The sequence below is a fragment of the Neomonachus schauinslandi genome, chromosome 3, assembly GCF_002201575.2.
Source record: "Neomonachus schauinslandi chromosome 3, ASM220157v2, whole genome shotgun sequence".
NCBI lineage: Eukaryota > Metazoa > Chordata > Mammalia > Carnivora > Phocidae > Neomonachus > Neomonachus schauinslandi.
Window position 1 is genome coordinate 154,335,051 of NC_058405.1, and position 12,050 is coordinate 154,347,100.

The window sequence follows — 12,050 nt, forward strand, 5'->3', positions numbered from 1 at the left end:
TAACTCATTTCCTCTTCACACTCTCTGGTCAAAGTACAGATGGGGAAACTGAGTCCCAGATCACTGAACTAAACAATGAGTAACAGAGGCAGGTACTCTAATTCCAGCGCTAGTGCACCTACCCATAACAGCATAGTGGTTCTAACAAGAGTTAGTGACATATGTCCACTTTCTATGTATATTACAGTTAGTTATACTATTATACTATGCATATTGTCTGATGCTATTAAACAAGCAAGATATTTGATAGTAGAGATGTTTGCCCTTTCTCCTGACACCTTTATCACTATACTCTAATACCAGTTGGATGAACGAAATACCATTTGCTTGTGTGTCTGTGTGTCCATTTACACAAACACAGATTTTGTAGGTAGCCTTAGTTTTTTCATTTCATGTGCACCCTAACCAAACCTAAAATTTATATATTTTAGAGATTAGCTCATTATTAATATGCAAAAATAAAATGTCCATAAGACTACCCAAAAGATTTGTTGTAATTCTTCCAAGCAGTACTAGCTCTAATAGCAACTGAGATTTGCTAAACTCATAGTAGGGATAAATATGTGGTGCTTTCATAATGTTTACATTTATTTATTTGGTCAAGTAAATAGTCAAAATCTGATAGGTAACATAGATTTAAAATGTGACAACCCCGATTTACTCAAATCATAAATATTTTGTTTTGACAAATGTGACACGTGAAAAATCCTTGTCATGTTTCTAATCTCTCCACTGTGGCAGATAATAGTCAGCCGTGCGAAATGTGCATTCATTTCTCTGCCACTTTGGTAGGACAATCGAAGGAAGAATAAATACATAATAGGACTAATGTTGTGTTAAAATACTTCTGGCATATCAAGTGGCCTTTTTCATTGCAGAAGTGGAGTTATAACAAGCACTAAAGAATGGCAAAGCACAGACAACAATGAAAACAGTTACTTTAGAGGATGCATCACAAATGAATCTTGGGACAAAAAACCTGACCCGTGAGAACAATAATCTCTCAAGTTCCTGATTATCAATAAGTAATGAAAGACATAACAAAGTCATTGTTTACTGAAGATGAGTCTGACACAAATATCTTTTTAAAAAAGAAAAAACCTACATCCTTTTGGGTTAACTGTGCCCTCCCCAGGCAGTTCTGTAACGTATATTTATTATTCACATACTTACCAGGGGTACCAAACTGGATGCAATTTTCCAGAGTCCTGACATAGTCAGGATCATTTAATTTAATCAGATGAAGACTATTGGTTTTTTCCATGTTCTTGATCCATTTATTAGCCTGGCCTTGAGGATCTATCATCAGAGGCCACCTTCTTGCATTCCTGGAAGGGGGAAGAAAGACAATGCTGGCCAAGTCATGATTTGTCTCTAGGCTACTTAATCATGCACACATCTCTTTCTTATAGTTTATGCTTTACAGTAATATTTTACTTTTTAACTTATTGTCAGAAACTATGATCTTATAGCAGAGACATTTAGATTGAGCAGGCTATTAAAATGACAACTCTAAAAAAAAATCACCTGGCAAACACGTTTTTTACTTCTTTTGGAAAATCACAATTCTCTAAAGGTTGAATTACATTTCTGAAAAAAAAAATTGCTGCTCTTGCTAGTTAATTCAATTAATTAACCATCAAGAATACTGCAAATCAGGAAACTCCAGTTCTTCACTAGGCCCTGCCCTTCATTAATTACTCCTGTGACCCTGAACAAGTCATCTCCATTTCTTGGCTTCGATCTGCTATTATTTGTACAAGAGGGAAAGAGAAAGGGTTGAGACATCATCTCTCTCTTTTTGAAATCTAGACCATTAAAGATATAATGGTTTAAAAAAAAAAGGGGTAAAAAGCCTGATTTTAATCATCTTACCTTCTTGGACCCTAAAGTGTTAACACAACTGTTGATCCAGGATTTGTTTCAAACACTTGTATATGTCATATTTGTAGTTCATTACATATTTATGAGCTTCCTACAGACAGAAATACATTCTCTGAAAGTCCGTTTTTGCACTCTGGTGAGCTCATACTTCCTGCTATATTGTCACCTCCCTCTTTTATAAGAACAAGAGCAGTAAACCATGAGGCAGCAGCTTATCTTCCAGGGTGCTGTGGGGTCACACAGAGTTAGCCAAGATCTGCCATCACCAAATGGTATCCAACCATCTAGCTCTCTGCATTGTGTGAAATGGAATCAGCATTAAGATTACTGTTTTTTTCTCTTGGAAGTTTCAGTAAACACAAGCCATAATTTTGGCCACGTTCCTACAGATACTGTCATAGTCTTCAAAAGTGAGCAAAGAAAAAGTACACAGATTGTTAGAAGAGCAAAAGGAGAAAACAAAAGGCGACTGGGGCAAAAATAAAACAAAACAATGTGGGGCTAGAAAGGGTAATTGATTTGATTTCATCTCATTATAATATGAATTTAGAATTTTATTGAATAATCTGTCCCAAATGGAAGTAATCATGCTAAAGCATTTAAGTTAGAACCTAGCATAAAACACGTAGCTTATATAATAAAGAAGATAGTCTAGTCCTCCAATATTGGCATTGTATGATGTAATAGTCAGCTTGAAATTGAATGACTCCCTCCTCTTTCTGTTGTTTCCACAATTTTTTTTTTTAAAGATTTTATTTATTTGACAGAGAGAGACACAGCGAGAGAGGGGAACACAAGCAGGGGGAGTGGGAGAGGGAGAAGCAGGCTCCCGGCCGAGCAGGGAGCCGGATGCGGGGCTCGATCCCAGGACCCTGGAATCATGACCTGAGCCGAAGGCAGATGCTTAACGACTGAGCCACCCAGGCGCCCCTGTTTCCACAATTTTTAACCATGATACTCACGTTCACGCTGTTCCTTTGTCCAAAACGCACTTCTTCATTCTTTCATGTTCAAGTCCTACTCATGTTTCAAGGTCAGTTCAAATGGTATGCGATTCACAAAGTACCATAGACTGTCTTAACAGAAATTTATTTTCCCACAGTTCTAAAGGCTGGAAGTCCAAGATCAAGGTGCTGGCAGGTTTGGTTTCTTTAGAGGCCTTTCTTTTTGGCCTGCAGACAACATAGCTCTCTTGCTGTATCCTCATGTGGGCCTTTCCTCTGTGCGTGCATTCCTGGTATCTCTGAATATAAGGACACCAGTCCTATTGAATTAGAGCTCCACCCTTATGACCCCACTTATCCTTAATTACCTCCTTAAAGGCCCTCTCTCCAGATAGTCACACTGGGGGTATACAGTCAACATGTGAATGGGGAGGGTGGACAATTCAGTCCACACCATAATGTTAGTTATATTTAGTAAGAAATGAGACCGAAAGAGTAGTGTAATATCTTAAAGGTAATCAACTAATAAAAAGAGAACCATATCCATAAGAAACTAAAGGGAGTGAGAAGGAAAATTAGAAAGAAGTAAAACTTATAAATATGTAAGTTTCATTCTGTCGCATTTTAGAAATATTTTTAAGTTGGGAGGATTATGTGTGTTAGCATTTATGCTTCCCTAAAGAAACTGAATGACTCACTCTTCCTTCTGTTGCTTCCATAATTTTTAACCACAATACCCATGTTGACACTGTTCCTTTGTCCCAAATGCACGTCTCATCCTTTCGTGTTCAAGTCCTACTAACATTTCAGGGTCAGCTCAAATGTTATGCAATACACAAACCCATCTTGGTTTCTTTTCTCTCACAACCTCTTTAGCAGTTCATCCGTATTACATTTATGGCACTCTAAATAAATGATCATATTCTGTTACGGTAATTTTACAATTTGTTAATGGCATCACTCATCTAAATTGGATATTCTTTGAGGGAAAGGTCCACTGTGATTCTTCTTTATCCCTTTTCCCTAGATCTAATAAAGTGTGTTAACCTACTGGAAGGTAAACCACAAAAAGCATCTGGCAAACATCATACAGGTTAACAGATTCTTAAAACAGGCATTTTCTAAGCGGTCATCCCTGCATGGGGAATACCAGTCCAAAGAACACCATCTCAAATTTGGAGGAAAGGATTCTGGTGCTGACTAACCTGGGCTAAGTCTGCCATAGCCTTTCTCTTCGACTGATTATAATGATATTATCCATTTTAATGGATAAAATGCAAAATTTTACTTACAGATTCTAAAAACTAAATAATAAAAAGTGAATGGGAAGGAAGTTAAAACTTGAGGAATGACCAATAAGGGGGTAGTACGTTTCTTGTGTGTTTGTCATCATTGTTGTTTTTTCCTTTCTGTCTTCTGGCTTTGGTTGAAAGACAGGCCTAATGGGGGACCTGGGCAAGAGGCCCACGTAGCAAAAATTCAAACTAGAAGACAGAAAATGATAATGTGTGAGCTGGAGAGGGTGGGGCAGCCACAGAACTGTAATCCCACACAGAAGCAGGGATAGTGCAGGCACTACACTGAGAGAAAACCAATCATGGATAACAGAGCTGGGCAAAGGGGCCTGTGCTGTGCGTGGTGGGTAACCATAATCTTAGTCTGCTCAGGCTGTTCCAACAAATGACCAGAGACTGGGTAGCTTAAATAACAGACATTTTTCACAGTTCTGGAGGCTGAGAAGCCCAGGAATCAAGGTCCCAGTCCAGTGATCTGGTTTGCAGATGGCAGTCTTCTCGCCACCTCCTCACATGGCAAACAGCAGAGTGATTATCCCTCTGTGTCTCTTAAGGGCACTACCCCCGTTCAAGACTCCACCCTCGTGTCCCAATAACCTTCCAAGGCTGCAACTCCAAATGCCATCACAATGGTGACTTAGGCTCAACATATCAATTTGGTGGACACAAAGATTTAGTCCAAAGCAGGAGGAACCCCAGTATTTTCCTTTTTTCCTCTTGCCGCTTTGCCCCAAGTATGGACACGTGTCATACAAAAGTTTGGGAAGCTGAAACTCTGAGGGAATGCCATCATTTTGGACAGAAAAATACAGAGAAAGGGGTCCCTGGGATATGGAAAGTAAGGGAGAAATTCTGGAGGAGTCAGACCCAAAGAAAGGATTCCCTAATTCAGACACAAGTTCTGAGCTCACCACCAAGCTCTACATGTGTAAAACACATCCAAAGAAGCATACCAAAGGCTTTGGGCTATGATATAAACCCGAGTCCCAGACAAACCCCTGATTAATGCATGCTGAGAAGTGTATCTAGACAGCATAGCAAAAGTTTTTAGTTATGACCTGACACTGGAAACATCATCCGCAGAAGGAAAGCAACTGAACCTAACCAAGTTGATTGACTACTGAAACAAAAATTAGTCTTATCCAGAAGATTTTAATAGGAACCAGAATTTCATTCAAAAGGTCCAGGGTGCATCAGAAAGGGTGAATACCCACCATTTGCATCAACATGGATGGAACTGGAGGGGATTGTGCTAAGTGAAATAAGTCAAGCAGAGAAAGACAATTATCAAATGGTTTCACTCATATGTGAAGCATAAGGAATAGAGCGGAGGACCACAGGGGAAGGGAGGGAAAACTGAATGGGAAGAAATCAGAGAGGGAGACAAACCATGAGAGACTCTGGACTCTGGGAAACAAACTGAGGGTTACAGAAAGGTGGGAGGTGGGGGGAATGGGGTAACCGGGTGATGGGTATTAAGGAGAGCACGTACTGTGATGGGCACTGGGTTTTATATGCAACTAATGAATGGTTGAACACTACATCAAAAACTAATGATGTACTATATGTTAGCTAACTGAATATATAAAAAAAAAAGTTCCAGGGTGTAATCCAAAATTACCTGACATACAAAGAGCCAGAATAGGACTAATTCTCAAAGAAAAAGCAAGATGCTGGAATTACCAGGAAAAAAAAACACAAAACTTTAAAGCAATTATTATAAGCATCCTCCACAAGGTAAAGGTGAACATTAAAAAAATAAATAAATAAATGATCGGGGCACCTGAGGGGCTCAGTTGGTTAAGCATCGGACTCTTGATTTCTGCTCAGGTCATGATCTCATGGGCCATGAGACTGAGCCTTGTGGCAGACTCCGTGCTAAGCGGGGAGTCTGCTTATTATTTCCCCCTCTCTCTCTGCCTCTCCCCTGGGTTGAGCTCTCTCTCTAAATAAATAAAATCTTTAAAAATAGATAAATGGAAAGAGGTGTTTGTAGCAGAGAAACAGAAAAAATAAAAAGAACTAAAAGGAAATTTTAGAGCTGAAAAATTCCTGAAATAAGAATTCCAGTATAAGGATTTGATTGTAGAAAGGAGATGACAGAGGAAAGTTAGTGATCTAAAAGACAGATGCATACAAATAATCTAATTTGAACACTTAAAGAGAAAAAAAAAAAGATAAAACAAACAGAGCCTCCAAGACCTGTGAGAAAATATTAAGAGATTTATTCATGTGATGGGGGTCCCAGGAGAGGAGAAAGAGATTAATACAGAAAACATATTTGAAAAAAATAATGACTGAAACTTTTTCAAATTCAGTGAAACACATAAATTTACAGTTTCACAAAGCTGAGCAATCCTCAATAAAGGAGAAACTAAGAAACAAAAACAAAAATAAAACACAAAAATGCACACACCCCCAGATACACTAAAACTGCAAAAACCAAAGATTTGAAAGAATATTTTTGAAAGCAGTCAAAGTGATATATTACATATAGATGACAATTATTCAAATGACTGCAGATTTCACCTCAGAAATCATAAAGCCAGAACACAGTAGAACATTCTTAGTAGAATGAAAAGAACTGTCAACACAGAACTCTATATCTAAATAAATATCTAAAAATATCCCCCAAGAATAAAGGTAAAATAAAGACATTCTCGGATCAAGGAAACTAAGAAAATTCTTTGCCAGCAGACCAAGAAAACAAATTCTAAAGTTCTTCACTCTGAAGGGAAATGATACCACAATAAATTTTAGAAAAAAAAAAAGAGCAATGAATTGGTAAATATCATTAGACTGTTTTTCTCCTCTTAACTTCTTTAAAATATGAGACAATAAACATTAAGTTGGGGGGAGCTTTAAAGTATACAGATATAATACATAGGACTACTGTAACATAATCAGGGGAGGGTAAAGGAGACCTACATGGTTGCAAGCCTTCTAGATTTTAATTGAAGTGGTAAAATATTATCTCTAAGTAGATAGAAAAATTTATACTAAAAAATAATGCAAAGGATTATAGTGAAAATGGAATACTAAAAATTGTGGATTATTCAAATAATCCAATAGAATGAGAAACAGAGCAACAAAAATTAGAGGTAAAAACAGAAAAGGAAAATAATAAAATGGTAGATCTAAATACAATTATACCAACCACATTAAGTATAAAGTTGTCTAAACATACTAATTAATGGAGAGAGATTATCAGTTTGGAAAAATATAACCTCTAACTGTACGCTGTCTACAAGATACAGATACCTTAAATATAGTAATATATTTACATTAAACAAAATCATGGTGAAAGATACACCATGCAAACACTAATTTAAAAAAAGCTGAATTGTATATAGACTTAAGAAGAAATATTATCAGGGATAAAGAGAAACATTACATAATAATAAAAGAGTCAATTTACCATGAAGACATAATAATCCTACGTGCCTATGCATCTAACAACAGAGCTCCAAAACACATGAGGCCAAAACTAATAGAACTGAAGGGACAATAAGTAGACAGCAAATTAGCAAGGATATGGAAGATGTGAACAACACTATCACACAACTCAACTTAACTGACATTTAAAGAACCCACTACTGAATAATAGCAAAATACGTATTTTTTCCAGTATATAAGGAACATTCACAAAGACAGACCATATTTATACCATAAAACAAACTTTCACACATTTTTTAAAAGATTTTATTTATTTATTTGACAGAGAGAGACACAGCGAGAGAGGGAACACAAGCAGGGGGAGTGGGAGAGGGAGAAGCAGGCTTCCCGTGGAGCAGGGAACCCGACGCAGGGCTCGATTCCAGGACCCTAGGATAATGACCTGAGCCGAAGGCAGACGCTTAACAGCTGAGCCACCCAGGCACCCCAAAACTTAACATATTTAAAAGAACTGGAATCATACAATGTATATTCTCTGAACATAATGGAATTAAGTTACAAATTAAAAAATAACAGAAGATACCTTAAAATGTATCAAATATTTGGAAATTAATGTATTTTTAAAAGACCTATAAAGAGGAAGTCTCTGAGAAATAAGAATGTATTTTAAACAAAATGAAAATACAACATATCAAAATTTGTGCTATGCAGCTAAAGCAGTGCTTAGTAGGAAATGTACAGCAGTAAATGCATAGATTAGAAAAGAAGAAAAATCTAAAATTGGTAACTTAAGCATTCACCTCAGGAAACCACAGAAAGAAGAGTAGTTTAGGCCAGAAACAAGCATAAGGAAAGAACAAATATTAAAGCAGAAGTCAATAAAATGGAAAACCAAAAAGATGGAGAAAAACAATGAAATGAAAGCCTTATTCTTAGATAGGATCTGGAAAAATTATCAAACTCTAGCTAGACTGATCAAGATAAGCAAAGAAAATGCTAATTACTGATATCAGGAATGATAAGATTATCATTACAGATCCTGCAGAGATTAAAAGGATGGCAAGGGAATACTACAAACAACTCTATGCCCACAAATTTGACAATTTAGTTGAAATGGACCAATTTCTTGAAAGATAGAAACTACCAAAACTCATTTAATAATAGATAACTTAAATTTTCTTTAACTATTAAGATAACTTCAACTCTTTCAAATTTGGAATCATAGATAACATCTCCCAACAAAGAAAGTTCCAGGCACAAATAGTTTCTTTGGTTATTTCTGCAAAACATTTAAGGAAGAGATAATACTACATAATCTCTTCCAGAAAATAGAATGGGAAAGAACACTTTCCAATTTATTTTATGAGGACAGCATTACCTTGATAATGAAACTGTATAGACATTGAAAAAAAAAAAGAAAGCACATACCAATATCCCTCATAAACAGAAAAATCTTCAACAAAGTACCAGCAAATTGAATCAGAAATATATAAAAAGGAGAATACTTGAAGACCAGGTAGTGTTTTTCCTGGAAAAGCAAGGCTAGTCAGACATTTAAAACATCAATCAGTACAGTTCACCATATTAACAAACTAAACTTAAAAAATATATCTCAGTAGACACAAAACAAGCACTTGACAAAATTTAACATGTATTAAAGATAAAAACCCTCAGCAAACTAGGAACAGAGGGAATTTCCTTTACCTGATAAAAGGGATGTACAAAAAATCCTACAGCTGATACGGTATGTCTTAGTGAAAGGCTAATTCATTTCCCCTAAGATTAGGAAAAGGCAACAATGTGCAATTTCATCTCCCCTATTCAACATTATATTAGCCAGTGTAAATTATATTTGTATAACAAGTATTCTTACACTAGCCAATAAAAAAAGTCCTTGACAGTACCATAAGCCAAGAAAAAAAAATTAAGAGGCATAATATTAGAAATTAAGAAATGAAAGTGGCTCTATTTGCAGAGTTTGTCTCTGTACAATATCCTAATGACTCTATATAAAAGATCCTAGAACTAATAAATGAATTTATCAAGGTCACAAGGTCATGGTCAATATTCAAAAATCAACTGCTTTTCAAATACCAGCAATGAACAACTGAATAAACTTTTTTAAAGTACCATTTACAATAGCACACAAAAATTAAAAAGTATTGGATATAAATCTAACAATGAAATACTGATGAAAGAAATCAAAGGATATCTAAAAAAACAGAAACATGATAAAAAGTGTCTGCACAACAAAAGAAACAATCAACAAAACTAAAAGAAAGCCTATGGGATGGGAGAAGATATTGCAAATGACATCAGATAAAGGGTTAGGATCCAAAATCTATAAAGAACTTATTAAACTCAACACCCAAAAAACAAATAATCCAGTTCAGAAATGGGCAGAAGACATGAATAGACATTTTCCAAAGAAGATATCCAGATGGCTAACAGTCACATGAAAAGATGACCAACATCACTCATCAAATCAAAACCATGATGAGATACCACCTCACACATGTCAGAATGGCTAAAATTAACACAAGAAACAAGAGATGTTGGGGAGAATACAGAGAAAGGGGAACCCTCTTACACTGTTGGTGGGAAAGTGAACTGGTGCAGCCACTGTGGAAAACAGTATGGAGTTTCCTCAAAAAGGTAAAAATAGAACCACCTTATAATCCAGCAGTTGCACTATTAGGTATTTAGGGGTATTCAAAGGGGTACCTGCATCCTGATGTTTATAGCAGCATTATCAACTATAGCTAAATTATGGAAAGGGCCCAAATGTCCATAGACTGATGAATGGATAAAGAGGTGGTGCATATATATACAATGGAATACTACTCAACCGTCAAAAACAATGAAATCTTGCTATTTGCAATGATGTGGATGGGGCTAGAATATATTATGCTAAGTGAAATAAAGCAGAGAAAGACAATATCATATGTGGAATTTAAGAAACAAAACAGATGAACATATGGGAAGGGAGAAAAAAAGAGAGAGAAGGAAACAAACCATAAGAAACTTTTTTTTTTAAAGATTTTATTTATTTATTTGACAGAGAGAGACAGCGAGAGAGGGAACACAAGCAGGGGGAGCGGGAAAGGGAGAAGCGGGCTTCCCACTGAGCAGGGAGCCCAATGCAGGGCTCGATCCCAGGACCCTGAGATCATGACCTGAGCCGAAGGCAGACGCTTAATGACTGAGCCACCCAGGCACCCCACCATAAGAAACTCTTAATGATAGAGAACAAACTGAGGGTTGCTGGAAGGGAGATTGGTGGGGGATGGGCTTGGGGGATGGGTATTAGGAGGGCATTTGTTATGATGAGCACTGGGTGTTATATGTAAGTGATGAGTCACTAAACTCTACTCCTGAAACCAGTATTACACTATATGTTAACTAGAATTTAAATAAAAATTAAAAAAAAAAAAAGAAAAAATTTTAAAACAGGGATATATTGTGTTTCCTTTAGAAGACTTATTGTCAATTTTTCTCAAATTGATGTATAGATTCAATGCAGTTCCAATCAAAATTCCAGCAAGGATCTTTTGTAGATATTTAAAAACTGATTCCAAAATTTATAATGAGAGGTAAAAAATAGACACCACAATTTTGAAAAAAAAAAAAAGCAAAGTTGGAAGACATATAATCTAACTTCAAGACCTAATATAAAGCTATACTAATCAAGGCAATGCGGTTTTTGCATCAAGACAGAAAAGTAGATCAATAGAACAGAATAGACAATCCGGAAATAGACCTACATATATGTGGATAACGGACTTTCAACAAAGATGTAGAAACAATTCAACGGAAAGAGTAATGTGTTTCTTTGTTTGTTTGTTTTGTTCTTAAGATTTTATTTCTTTATTTGACAGAGAGAGAGAGAGAGAGCATGAGCAGGGGGAGCAGCAGAGGGAGAGGGAGAAGTAGGCTCCCCGCCAAGTGGGGGGAGCCCGATGTGGGGCTCGATCCCAGGACCTGAGCCGAAGGCAGCCGCTTAACCAAGTGAGCCCCCCAGGTGCCCCGGAAAAAGTAATGTTTTAAAAAATGTTGTGCTGGAACAATTGTGTGTGTGTGTGTGTGTGTGTGTATTTACCAATATCCCTCATAAACAGAAAAATCTATATATATTTATATATTTACTATATATATTTACTATTTATATATATATATTTATACAAGTACTATCTCGGTATATTTATACAGACAGAGATGCTGTTCCATACCCAGTTAACAATTATATGAAACTTATTTTCCCCAAACAACACCCCCAATATAATATCTTTTTGATTCAAAAGCAGGACAATGTTGTGACTTCAGTTGTTTTTTCTTTTAAAGCAAATTTTGCTTTTATTTATTTTTAAGATTTATTTATTTATGAGAACACGCACCGTGCACACACCCACACCCACCCACACCCACACACATGAGCTGGGAGAGGGGGCGAGGGGGAGGAAGAGGAAGAGGGAAAGAATCCAGCAGACTCTGCACTGAGCACGGAGCCCAGTGTAGGCCTTGATCTCACCAC

At 36.5% G+C, this 12,050-nt stretch overlaps 1 protein-coding gene across 1 annotated transcript in view; it reads right to left on the bottom strand.

Annotated features, from left to right (window-relative positions):
• Positions 1 to 12,050, bottom strand: part of DNAH7 (dynein axonemal heavy chain 7) — a 251,256-nt gene that overhangs the window by 71,973 nt on the left and 167,233 nt on the right. Inside the window, exon 46 of the mRNA XM_021703031.2 lies at positions 1,174 to 1,328. Coding sequence (XP_021558706.2) covers positions 1,174 to 1,328 — 155 coding nt within the window. The remainder of the gene's footprint in view (positions 1 to 1,173; positions 1,329 to 12,050) is intronic.